The sequence below is a fragment of the Oncorhynchus clarkii genome, chromosome 5 (genome assembly GCF_045791955.1).
Source record: "Oncorhynchus clarkii lewisi isolate Uvic-CL-2024 chromosome 5, UVic_Ocla_1.0, whole genome shotgun sequence".
NCBI lineage: Eukaryota > Metazoa > Chordata > Actinopteri > Salmoniformes > Salmonidae > Oncorhynchus > Oncorhynchus clarkii.
This window is the reverse complement of record NC_092151.1, coordinates 53,886,640-53,900,231: the sequence shown is the minus strand read 5'-3', so window position 1 is coordinate 53,900,231 and position 13,592 is coordinate 53,886,640. Positions and strand designations below refer to the sequence as shown.

Genomic DNA, 13,592 nt, shown 5'->3' with positions numbered 1-13,592 from the left:
CTGAGAGGTGGTCTGTGGTCACCACCTGCAGAACCACTCCTTTATTGAGGGTGTCTTGCAATTTGCCTATCATTTCCACCTGTTGTCTATTCCATTTGCACAACAGCATGTGACATTTATTGTCAAACAGTGTTGCTTCCTAAGTGGACAGTTTGATTTCACAGAAGTGTGATTGACTTGGAGTTACATTGTGTTGTTTATTTTTTTGAGCTATATATATATATATATATATCCCAACCCTTTCCATTGAGGACCAACATATCTTTATCATGTTATGGGGGGGAATGTGTGGACCACAAGCTGTCTCACAGGTTGTAGACCACTGCTCTATGGGCTGAATCTTAATCTCAGCATGAAAAACTGACTTCAATTTCTGCTGAACTCCTTTGTCGTCAATATAGGGTTGATTTACTGTATGTGTGATTCTCAAGTAAAGAATTTAGCCTGTATGTGCATGCATGGAACACACTATTGCGCAACTGCTCCTCACGCTGGCATCTGCTCTGTCTCTCACCTGTTCTACCACCCTGCTGATGTGCATTCCACATTCGTACCTGTGAACTTGGCTGGGCTTATCAGGATGTGTTAAAGCTCTGCGTGTGTCAATGACGCTTTACTTCTGCTCTGCTGTGGTCCGTAGGCTGCGTCTCGTCTCTGCGCCGGTCTTCATCCCAAGTGGCACCCTACAAAGTGCTCTACTTTTGACCAAGCCCTATGGGCCTTGGTGAAAAGTAGTGCACTTACTCTATAGGGTGCCCTTTGGGACGTGTCCCGTGTAGTGCTGTTGTCTGACTACCCACTCCAGTGTACTGTAGTGAAACGTGAAGGCGCAGTTGGGCCTGGCCCTTAATCGAGAAATTTTAAAGGTGCTGCACCACTTGCCGTTGATCAATATCTCATGAGAATTAACTCTTGGTAGCCGTGGAGGATTTGACTTCAACATTCCATGCAGTATTATTCTGTAGCGCTGTAGTATAAGTCAAAGCATCCACTTCTGTTTCTTTAAAGGCCCAGTGTAGTAAAATGGGATTTTCCTTTGTCTTCTATATATTATTTCCACAGTGAGGTTGAAGTGAACATTATGATGATAATAAGAAAGGGCTGCATTGGACCTTTCAGTATATACTGGCAGGTATGTTGTGTATAGGAATTTAGTCAGATGTTTATTGAGAAGCAATTCTATGTAGCATGGTGTGGTTGAGAGCCAAAGCACACACGCACACAAGCATTTCCCCCATTTTCGCTCCACTGCTAAAACATTGCCGCCACTCCCAGAATATATACTGTGCATTCGGAATGTATTCAGACCCCTTCCCTTTTTCTACATTTACGTTAGAGCCTTATTCTAAAATGAATTAAATAAAAATGTCTTCAATCTACACACAGTACTCCGTAATGACAAAACAAAAAGGTTTGTATATTTAAAAAAATAAGTAAACTGGTGCCTTATTTACATAGATATTCTCAGACCCTTTGATATGAGACTCGAAATTGAGCTCCAGTCCATCCTGTTTCCATTGATCATCTTTGTTTCTACAAGTTGATTGGCATCTACCTGTGGTACATTAAATTGATTGGACATTATTTGGAAAGGCACACACCTGTCTATATAAGGTCCCACAGTTGACAGTGGATGTCAGAACAAAACCAAGCCATGAGGTCAAAGGAATTGTCTGTAGAGCTCAGAGACTGCCGAGGCACAGATCTGGGGAAGGATACCAACACATTTCTGCAGCATTGAAGGTCCCCAAGAAAAGTGGCCTCCATCATTCTTAAATGGAAGGAGTTTGGAACCACCACGACTCTTTCTAGAGCTGGCTGCCTGGTCAAATGCGCAATCGGGGAGAAGGGCTTTGGTCAGGGAGGTGACCAAGAACCTGATGGTCACTAACAAATTGCCAAAGCTCCTCTGTGGAGATGGGAGAACCTTCCAGAAGGCCAACCATCTCTGCAGCGCTCCACCAATCAAGCCTCTATGGTAGACTGGCCAGACGGAAGCCACTCTTCAATAAAAGGCACATGACAGCCCGCTTGGAGTTTGCCAAAAGGCACCTAAAGGACTCTGACCATGAGAAAAACAAGATTGAACTCTTTGGCCTGAATGCCAAGCGTCACATCTGGAAGACACCTGGCACCATCCTTACAGTGAAGCATGGTGGTGGTAGCATCATGCTGTGGGGATGTTTTTCAGGGACTGGGAGACTAGTCAGGATCAAGGTGAAGATGAATGGCTTAAAGTACAGAGGCATCCTTGATGAAAACCTGCTCAGGACCTCAGACTGGGTCCAAGGTTCCTTCCAACTGGACAACAACCCTAAGCACACAGCCAAGGCAATGCAGAAGTGGTTTTGGGACTCAAGTCTCAATGTCCTTGAGTGTCCCAGCTGTAGCCCGGACCTGAACCCGAGAGAACTGAAAATAGCTGTGCAGCAATGCTCCCCATCCAACCTGACAGCTTGAGGATCTGCAGAGAACAATGGGAGAAACTCCAAATACAGGTGTGCCAAGGTTGTAGCATCATACCCAGGAAGACAAGGCTGTAATCACTGCCAAAGGAGCTTCAACAAAGTACTGAGTAAAGGGTCTGAATACTTATGTACAGTTAGTTTACATACTTAGGTTGGAGTCATTTAACTCGTTTTTCAAACACTCTAGAAATTTGTTAACAAACTATAGTTTTGGCAAGTCCAGTAGGACATCAACTACGTGCATGACAAGTAATTTTTTCCAACAGTTGTGTAGACAGACTATTTCACTATCACAAATCCAGTGGTTCAGAAGTTTACATATACTGTTGACTGTGCCTTTGAACAGCTTGGAAAATTCCAGAAAATGTCATGGTTTAGAAGCTTCTGATATGCTAATTGACATTGAGTCAATTGGAGGTGTACCTGTGGATGTATTTCAATGCCTACCTTCCAGCTCCGTGCCTCTGCTTGACATAATGGGAAAATCAAATAAATCAGCCAAGACCTCAATATTGTAGACCAAGTCTGGTTCATCCTTGGGAACAACTTCCAAATGCTTGAAGGTACCATGTTCATCTGTACAAACAATAGTACGCAAGTATAAACACCATGGGACCACGCAGCCGCACCAAAGTATGTTCAAATCAATCCCAGAACAGCAGCAAAGGACCTTGTGAAGATGCTGGAGGACACAGGTACAAAAGTATATATCCACAGTAAAACGAGTCCTATATCGACAACCTTTTTAAGGCCTTTCAGCAAGGAAGAAGCCACTGCTCCAAAACTGCCATAAAGCCAGACTATGGTTTGTAACTGCACATGGGGACAAAGAAACATCTCCATGTGATTAGTGCACTTCACAAAATAGATGAAAGGAACATTTGTGGATATATTGAAGAAACATCTAAGACATCAGTCAGGAAGTTAAAGCTTGGTTGCAAATGGGTCTTTCAAATGGACAATGACCCCAAGCATACTTCCAAAGTTGTGGCTAGATGGCTTAAGGATGACAAGTCAAGGTTTTGGAGTGGTAATCAAAGTCCTGACCTCAATCCTATAGAAACTCTGTGGGCAGAACTGAAAAAGTGTGTGCGAGCAAGGAGGCCTACAAACCTGACTCAGTTACACCAGCTCTGTCAGGAGGAATGGGCCAAAATCCACCCAACTTATTGTGGGAAGCTTGTGGAAGGCTACCTGATACATTTGACCCAAGTTAAACCATTTAAAGGCATTGCTACCAAATACTAATTGAGTGCATGTAAACATCTGACCCACTGGGAATGTGATGAAATAAAAGCTGAAATAAATCCCTCTACTATTATTTTGACATTTCACATTAAAATAAAGTGGTGATCCTAACTGACCTAAGACGAGGACGTTTTACTTGGATTAAATACCAGGAATTGTGAAAAACTGAGTTTAAATGTATTTGGCTAAGGTGTAAACTTGACCTCCAACTGTAAAATGTAATTTCTCTCTGTGTGTGTATATAAATTAAATGTGGCAAAAAGGTTTTTGCTTTGTCATAGTGTGGAGGGGGTGAAATGACTTAATACATTTTTAGAACAAGGCAGTGGCCCAACAGTCAATAATCAGATACTCAAAAGGTTGGCTGAGTACAGGTATAGGAAACAGTGGTAACGGCTTAGTTTGATTAGGTTTACCAGTTAATTGACAGTTGTGACAAGTTTTGATGAACTCAGAAACATCCTTCTTTAACCTAGGCCAAAATAAATGTCTTAATATGCAATTGTAGGTTTTTCTCACCCATATGTCCAGCAATGTCGTTGTGGGAAGTTTCAACATCAACTAACGAAGCTTAACTGGTACAACAACCTGACTAATCGCCTCCCCCAGAAAAAAAACTACCATGAGACACCCACTTTCTCATCAGGACATCCTCTTGGAGAAAATAGCCGTGGGCGACATCTCCCAACTGTTCCACAGGCACAATTTGGTCACAACTCTTTCTAATGTGGGGTCAGCCTGTTGCTCCTTGATTAGATCAGATCAGGGGTACAGATAACGGGATAACAGGGAAAGTAGTGAGATTTCTTTGTGCCATTCTCGTTAGCCGGTACAGTGACCAGTCGCCACGGCTCATAGAACGCATCACTGCACACACAGAACACCTCTGGGGAAACTCTGAGCACTCATCAGGAATCCCTACAAATGACTGCTTAGCAGAAGCCACTAGATCTGGAAACACGACAGGCCATACATGCTCACCAGCGAAGTTATTCCCAAGGATAACGTTGATACCCTCAATAGGCCACAAAGAATGCACCCCCACAACAACCTCACCTTTCACCAGTCCCCTGGGCATGAGACAATGTGTCAGGAGTGAACTGATGTGGGACAGGCGCTGCTAATGCCGTAGGCTTAGATTTAATGTAAGCGCAAGTACTGATCTTACCCTTAGCCCCGAGAACCAGACATTTGTTTTTCCAATGACCTGAATCCTGACAGTAGTGACTCTTGACCAAAGTCAGCTTTACCACAGGAGTCAGGCTCCACCCTAGTTGAATGAAACTGCCCATGAAGCAGAGTATCTCGTTGAGCAAGGCCCAAAACTCTCCGAAAGCTCCCACTCACTCAATACGGGGCTTTGCAAAGACACTTGGGAGTCAAAACATACTAGTCCGCCAAAACCGCAGCTTCAGCGACAGTCTTTACATTTCGTTAATGTACATGGCTATACGATCAGGGATTGTGTCCTTAAATTGCTCTAGCATAATAGGATCACACAGCCCTTGGAAAGTCATAACTGCAGAGGCGGAACATCGGCGATTTAAACTGAAGATAGTAGTCGCGCAAACTCAACAGGAGTCTGTTTATCCCTTTTTAAAGTTCTAGTTCGTTGGCGGTAAACCTCAGGAACCAATTCGTAAATCTGTAACACAGCCATTTTAACTTTAACATAACTGACACTGTCAGCTACACTAAGAGCTGAATATGCGTCCTGCGCTTTACCAGTCAACACACACTGCAACAAAGTGCGGTCAGAATCAGGCCAACTGCTAGCGTCAGCAACACGCTCCAACAAATAATGTCTCAGGGTCCTTCTCATTAAATTTAGGCAACAACTAAGTTCCTAGGTAAATCTGGGTCACCTTCCCAGAGCAAACTCTCCCTTGAGAGCTTTATATTCCCTAACCAGCTCCAGTCACAGCTTGATTTTAGCATGCTCCAAATCCTGTTTAAATGGCAATTATTTTTCATACTTTACACGATCATGCTCTAGCTGTAACAGAAGCAGTTATTTCTGCTGTTCAAAAAGACTAGGACTAACGGATGGCATGGCTATTGTAATGTTACCGGGAGATGGCGAGTCCTCAGCAGAGGCTGCCCCAGTGGTAACTTCAAGAATAACACTTCATCAGATTGGCCTTCAATATTAACCTAATAGAATTTGACACTTCTCACTAATTTCAACCTTGTCGTGTTCAGCAATCTTCAACAGCTGTTCTTTAGTACATAATTCTAACAGTTCCTCTGACAGAAAGCGAATGAACTTGTCTACGTAAGACACCATAGTCACAAGAAAATCTTGCTTTTCCCCTCTGCTGAGCACACCGGACCACAACCAGAGAAGTAACAATCACACTTGGCACCACAGAATAGAGATGATATGGCGTTTCCCCAAAATCTACAATATCTCAACCATAGTCTTCGTGCAGATTTGCGGTGGGTTATTACGCACTGTAGTCCGCTGGCAAGGAAATAAACCACCCTCAGTACGCTGGCAGATTCCCAAGCTACGGATGTGCCCCCCGAGACAACTGCGCCGTCCAGACGCAACACAAAAATAAACAAAATTACCATGTCCAACGTATTCCAAAGTTAAACATCGCTAAGCCTAACAGGGGAAAAAAGCTATAGCTCCGGGTAGCAAGTTTCACTACCCTACCCAAATCTCCCACTGAGGTACACAGCCGATTATACTCACCTCAGACCAATGTCCCAACAGCGAGTAGAGCAAGAGTCTCCAGCCTCGGCAGGGTCCTGGAAACTAACCAATGTACTTTCTCCAACGCAGCACACAACCAACTATCCACCGCAGTGGCAAGCTTACCAAACAAAGGCAAACACTACAACTCAAAAGCTGTAACAAAAGTTAAAGCACCTAGAGTTCAACATTAACTCCACGTTTTCTCCCAAACACTAACTTCAAGATCCCGGATGAGCCCCCACTTGTCACGAATAGGCTTGAAGTTCGTAACAAAATAATTATTAACTGAAGTAAACTAAATACAATTAACAATGGTGTGTGTGTAAGTAAGTGGTTGCACGCATAAATGTGATAATGAGAGATGCTGAAAGGTGCCAACGCAAACAAACAAAATGACCACAACCAAAATCTATAAGTGTGTCTGCATGGAGAGTCTCCACAATGAATGAATGGGGAAGAGGTCTGGTAATCCCAGGACACTCCCAGGCCCAGGTGTGTTCCATGTTGCTTACGACCCTCCCGGCTCCGCCCACCGACGTCCTATTAAGGAAAACAAGAGCAAAGAGAGAGAATTCGGAAGACAGTGGGAGGGTCGTCACAAACTTATGACTTGTTAAGCACATTTTTTTTACTCCTGAACTTATTTAGGCTTGCCATAACAAAGGGGTTGAATAATTATTGACTGAAGACATTTCAGCTTTTTCATTATTAATTGGTAAAAATTTGGACACAATTCCACTTTGACATTGTGTTGTATGTACCCCAGTGACCAAAAAAATCTAAATTGTATCCATTTTCAATTCAGTCTAACACAACACAATGTGGAAAAAGACAAGAGGTGTGACTACTTTCAAATTAATACTTTTGCTAGCATGCTAGCTGTTCCTGTATACTTCCAGTCATTGCGCTAATGCTAATTAGCTATTCCGCTAGCGCTAATTAGAAACATCCTGCAAACGGTATGCAGAGACATAAAAATGGTATCCATGAGTTCATCTGACTCTGGGCAAGTAGAAATGGGGCTTATGTTTGTAGCAAACCGAGCGAGCAGAAGCACGAATGAGAGCCACGAGCGCGCAGCCAACGCTTGCTCCTCAGCTCCCTGCAGCGCAGTGGCGCGCATCAGTTCTATTCAGATGGTGTCAACAGGTCCATGCATTTAGGAGTAGAATGTCTTTTTAAAGTCACCAGAAGTGACCTCAGTCGTTCTGTAAACCCCCGCTGCTGAAAAACACCTTAGGGGAAACGCTGCAGGCACACACACGGACAGCTCTCTCTTTGTCAGTCATTCGAATATGCAAGTGGTGTTAATTAGACAACCCTGTCATTAGCTCCATAGTGACAGTGTTTGGGGCAGCTGCTGTAAAGCAGGGCTTAATTGATTCGGTGGTAATTGGCAGATAGGGTAAATTGCCAGTGATCACAAGCTGGCTGCTGTTCTGGCTAGCACACATCCTCTCTACCTCTCTCACTTGCACCGTCTCTTGTTTCACACTCTCTTACTGTGCCTGGAAGGAGAGAATGATCAACGGATACACCCAACCCTCTTTCCTAAGCACAGCTTTTAGCATTTTCCCACCACCCTCTTGCACTCTCCTCCGCTCAGTAACCCTCCTTTCTCTGCTTCTTTCTCCCTCCCTCTGTCACTTTTTCTCTGTGACGCCACAGGGTCCACCTGGTCCCCAAGGCTCTCCTCACCCCCAGCCTCCTCCCCCTAACACTATGATGGGACCCCACAGCCAGGTACCGCTGCTCTCTCAGGATGCCCAAATGATTATAGTACACTACATTTGACCAGGGCCCAGGTCAAACGTAGTGCACTATCTAGGAAATGGGGTGTAATTTGGGACACTACGGCTCTCTGTTGGCACTCCTGTTTCTTTATATGCTTTCATATTGGGAAGACTACGGTCATTTCACCCCACCCATGCCCACTTGATGTATGTCTGTACCCTCTATGTCCTTTGGCTTGATGCTTTTGGCGGCAGTGCATAATCACACTTGTTTTAAAATATGTTATCGGAAACTATACCATTAAGCCTCATTTATAACCTATGCAATTAGCTACGTAAAAAGGCCCGTTCTGCGTACTCTCATAGCCTATTTGTAACACGATACAGCTACGCAGGATCGCCATTTTGTGTAACTAGTTCTTGTGTTACGTATTTGCATAGGGTAAAAACTAGGCTACTATGTTCTATTAAAAGTGAAACGTATTCCTCCGTCTGGAAAATCAGTGAGGGGGAAAAATGCATGGCTGTTCAGTGTAATTGTTGTTGTGAAGGAAACGCTGATAAATGTATTGCGGTTTAGTCTTTCATGAACCTACGTGTCGCTGGAGGCCCGCGAGGTCCCCCTATCAGGATGGGCAACCAGGTAAACAAACTACTGTACCCATAATTCTCCACCACCACTACAGTATTACCATCAGTTTAACAAAAGAGCCTTACTTCAGTATGAGTTGCTGTTTGATAGCATGTCTTGTCGTTGTTTTATTTGACGTGTGTTCACCCATCCCTCTTCTTCCTTGTAGCCTCCTGGCGGTGGCCCTGGCCCCCATCCCATGCTCCAAAACATGGACCACACACGACCACAAGGCCATCCTAACTTGGGACCGATGCAGAGAATGAGTGGCCCTCGAGGCATGGGCCCTATGGGGCCAGGACCCCAGGTAGACCACACTACTGATATGCCCCAACTCTATTATTTTTGTCAGACTTGCACTGTTACACACCCATCTACGAGCAGTTAGTATTTCTCAACAGTTTGCTTGTAGTCTTTCAGACTAGCCCATTTGTTTTTTCAAACTGCCTGTGCAACATCACCCTTCCAGTCGGTCTCCTTGGATTCCAAGTTGTTGATTACAGACACCCTCCCCATGAACCATGTCTTTCCAACCCCCCCCCCCTCCCCTTTGGTTATGGTATGGTAGTCTGACTCTTGGTTGTCATTGCAGAACTTTGGTGGTGGGATGCGGCCTCCACACAACTCTATGGGCCCCGGGATGCCAGGAGTGAACATGTGAGCCTCCTCTCCATCTTAATACATTATACATCACCAGTGTGTGTTGATATCTAACTGGTTTCTCTCGCTGTATTGCAGGGGCCCAGGTGCTGGACGGCCGTGGCCCAATCCGAACAATGGCAACTCTGTGAGTCCAATTTCCACTTTAGACACACACACACACACACACACACACACACACATGATGTTATCGGGTCAGATTGCACCGGTCTGTGTCCGTCCTCTCTCAGTAAGAGCTCTGGAGGCCCAATGCATTACCAAGTTCTGGATGTAATTGTAGTATTATGTATCCCAGGCTACGTCCTAAATTACGCCGTATTCCCTTTCTGGCGTACTACTTTCGCCCAGGGGCCCTTTTGACTCTGTTCAAAAGTAGTGCACTACGGGAAGAATAAGGACACTTGGGACACACCCCGTCGATACTGACGATGATAGGATGATGCTAAAACGATGAATGGTGATGTTTTGAGAGGCGAGTACATAAATCCCTGTTCCTGGGCAGTAATGTTTCTGTTGTGATTGATTCAGATGCCTTACTCATCACCTTCTCCTGGAGCGTACGGGGTAAGCACTCTCTCCGATGAGCTCTCACACACAAACGCACACACTGGCCATTACGACAGTGTTTATATTTCACCCATTTGAAGCCACTATTGTAGTATTGTCTTTCAACAGTCTTAATTGATTGTATTGGTGCAGGTAGAATCTGACCTGATATAGCTGCAATTGCCGGTGTTGTGGTTTCCTGTTGAATTGTAATAGTTTTGTCTTCTCCTGCCACTCTAAAGGGAGGTTCTGGTGGAGGGGGACCCCCTGGAACCCCCGTTATGCCCAGCCCTGCTGGTAGGTACACCTAATCTTCACAGAGGAACAGGAATGCATGTCAAAATGTCTTGGCAAATAACCTTAGTCTTCAATGACTGTTTGCCATCTTTGGCTGTTCTCATTTACCTCACGTACACTCCTCTATTGATTATCATCATCATCATAATCTGGAGTGATTTGTGTATGAACCACTTTTCAGACTCTAACAACTCTGGGGACAATCTCTACACTATGATCAACACTGGACCTGGCAACCGATCAAATGTGAGTCTCCTTCTCGCCCCAGCCCTCTCCTCACATCTGTTGCAGTCACGTTGTTTCCTGTTTCTTCATCGCCAGATGTTTCTTCCAGTCATATCTTTCCGAGTTTTCTCGTCCTCCATAATGAAACTGTGCTGCATCCCAAATAGCACCATATTCTCTACATGGTGCCCTACTTTTGACCTGAGCCTTGGGGGGGGGGGGGGGCTGGTAAGAAGTAGTGCATTATGTAGGGAATAGGGTGCCATTTGGGATGCACACTGTTTCTCCCTGGTCCAGTCTCGTTTGATAGTGGTGTTTGTCCTGTTGACATGTGTACTAAGGCAGTGCTTGTCTCCTATGCTGCAGTTCCCTATGGGCCCCGGCTCTGACGGGCCCCTAGGCGCCATGGCGGGCATGGAGCCACACCACATGAATGGATCGCTAGGTAACACTCTACTCCGCCACTGTTACAACACAACAACCCCGGAGCTGCAAGTCTCAATTTGGGATTTGGTTTAGGGAATAACAGTATTGGCTAGTGTATGACTGGCTGGGAATACAGACTCAGTCAATCTGAATGTATGGTATGGTACCAAATGGCACCCTATTCCTTGTGTAGTGCACTGCTGACCATGGCCCAAAGGGTTCTGGTGAAAAGGGGTGCACTATATAGTGAATAGGGTGTCATATGGGACGTACACCGTGTAATAGACAAACCCGTGATGTGAAGCAAGGAGACGGATTCTCAGCAGAGGTGCCAGACTTTCGCATAATCTGGCCAAAGACGCAAGGAACGCTTCCACCGGGGCACCTTTTGTATTATCACTTCAAGGTTTTAATTTTGGACTGTGAATTGTTCTCTCTCTTTCTTAGGCTCTGGTGACATGGACGGACTCAACAAGGTGAATATTATAACATGGCCATATCTAGATTCCTATCAAAACATGACAAATCATTTTGACTTCCTTCATAAAACGTAAGCAATACATTTGTTTGCATCTACTACTTATTGTTTAGCCTGGTCCCAGATCTGTTTATGCTCTTTGCTAACTTCATTGCTGTCAATGTCAAGAGGGGGCATGATGGCACGACAGACGGGCAGGGCACTGAGGCGACTGCTAGTTGCCCAATTTACTTACTCTCTTTCTTTCCTGCCCTATCGTAGAACTCCCCAAACAATCTAAGTGGCATTAGCAACCCTCCTGGAACCCCGAGGGATGGCGACGAGTTGGGAGGAAACTTCCTGCACTCCTTTCAGAGTGAGAATGTAAGCTCCCTACCCCACCATGCAGCTCTATGGACCGTTTTCATTAGGGCATGCAATAGAAAATGTTTTTAAAATGAGTTGTCCCCTACTTTTTCCTGTGCAGTTTTGTTCCGTTTGATGCCTAATGAACACGACCAAGCTGAGGCCACTGTTGCCAGTAACAAAGCCTATGTGTACTGTAGGGCTTAGAGGGCAGTATTGACTCCAGTGGTGGTACCTTGACACTCAGGCAAAGCGACAGTGACCCCATCATTGACTCTAGAGTGGCGGTGTAGTGTGGGGGCACTGGGCGGTTGCCAAGTAACAGTTTTGGCTTTGTTTGTGTCAGGCCATTCTAATAGGCTTTCCTGATTTTTAACCCTTTTCTCGTCTGTACCCCTCAGCAGTACTCCCCTACCATGACGATGAGTGTGTGACATCCCCCTCCATCTGCCATCACTGAGGATCTGAGCTCATAACAGGACATGGCCAAAACACATCAGCACAGAACCAGGGACAGAGTGCCATTTTGGTTCCACACAATTCCAGAATGCTGATATACCCATTTTCAAAATGGCTGGTAACTTCTGCTCCTCCTCGTTCCAAATGAAGGACAGTTCTTCTATAATCACCACCCCCAAGTGTGACGAAACCAGCGACGGAAACTACTGCATACATGACACGTGCTTAAATTATTGCTTTGTAGTGCAGAACCCGTTTCAGCTTTTGCCACCTAAAACACTGGTGTGCATTGTGAACTAGGAGAAATGTATCTTTTTTTTTTCATTTTTCAGATCCCGCGCTCAGCCACATGTAGTAGGTCACAAGACTACCATTTTCAAAGGGAAGTGGTGCGATCGAATTGGGCCTTAGTAAGAATAGGGCCTGTAACAGTTTCGAAGTGCTCAGCGAGGGTTTTTAAAATGTCGGATCGGATGCGATGCGTCGATAGGGAATGTGTTTTGTGGGTTCTGTTTTTGTCGAGGAGAGCGATCTTATTCTGCACTGGTTTTATGTTGCTTTTTATTTAAACAGTCGGACTGCTGTTCTTGTTCTGTCAAGGGGAAAGCTAACTTGGGCTAAACCATGGGTGTGGATGCAATGGGGTGGGTGGGGTGGGGGCGGGGCGGGGCGGGGGTGCATGACTAAGATCTTTGTACAACATACTACCTAGTGCTGCTCCAGTCCACATGTGGTGTGTTTAACCTCTTCCCTGCCTGTGCTTAACACTCTGTGCCCTTTTTTCTCGCCATCGTTGTAGCAGTCTGTTTTCCTACTGATCCATCACGGTGATGATGAAAGTTAAACCCATTGTTACCTGAGATGCAGATTGGTAGTTTTTTTTTTTTCTCTCAAGGTATTTTTTTGGTTATTTCAAAAAATATTTTGATACAAATTTGACTACGTGTATTGGCCCAGTTATTTCAAGATTAGTTAAAGCTTTGTAAACCAATTCTAGTATCATAAACGTAGCGGCAGTCTTGTAAATGTGAACGTTTATTTCATTTTCTGTGAATATTAAGCATTATACACCTGTTGCTGGTATATATATTTTTTTTCAAATTGGGGGAAAGAGTGCTGTTAATATAATTTTACAATAACTTAACTTCTTGTCCATTTCCTTTTTTTCCTGTTTGCCACTTTTCAAAGCAAGTAGGGTGATTTGGATACTATTTAATTACCTTGACACTCTCTCACTCATGTTTTACAATCCTTGTCTGGAACACATTCATTTCCATTCAAAATTATATTTTCCCTTACACTAACCTTAACCCCTAACTTAAAATAACAATTTTATTATCTGTGTGGAGATTTCTGGTACCCACGAGGATAG

General features: G+C 44.6%; 1 protein-coding gene across 4 annotated transcripts in view; it reads left to right on the top strand.

The window, feature by feature from the left end:
* The window catches only part of LOC139409003 (single-stranded DNA-binding protein 3-like), a 34,130-nt gene extending 20,766 nt beyond the window's left edge, over positions 1-13,364 (top strand). The window contains exons 6-17 of one of the 4 annotated variants that reach the window (XM_071153602.1): positions 8,089-8,163; positions 8,734-8,796; positions 8,954-9,091; positions 9,377-9,441; positions 9,523-9,571; positions 9,973-10,008; positions 10,233-10,287; positions 10,469-10,533; positions 10,879-10,957; positions 11,386-11,414; positions 11,678-11,779; positions 12,163-13,364. In XM_071153602.1, coding sequence (XP_071009703.1) covers positions 8,089-8,163; positions 8,734-8,796; positions 8,954-9,091; positions 9,377-9,441; positions 9,523-9,571; positions 9,973-10,008; positions 10,233-10,287; positions 10,469-10,533; positions 10,879-10,957; positions 11,386-11,414; positions 11,678-11,779; positions 12,163-12,195 — 789 coding nt within the window. In that variant the 3' untranslated portion in view covers positions 12,196-13,364. The remainder of the gene's footprint in view (positions 1-8,088; positions 8,164-8,733; positions 8,797-8,953; positions 9,092-9,376; positions 9,442-9,522; positions 9,572-9,972; positions 10,009-10,232; positions 10,288-10,468; positions 10,534-10,878; positions 10,958-11,385; positions 11,415-11,677; positions 11,780-12,162) is intronic. The other 3 variants (XM_071153604.1, XM_071153606.1, XM_071153605.1) reach the window with 3 other exon arrangements.
* Positions 13,365-13,592: the final 228 nt, after the last annotated feature.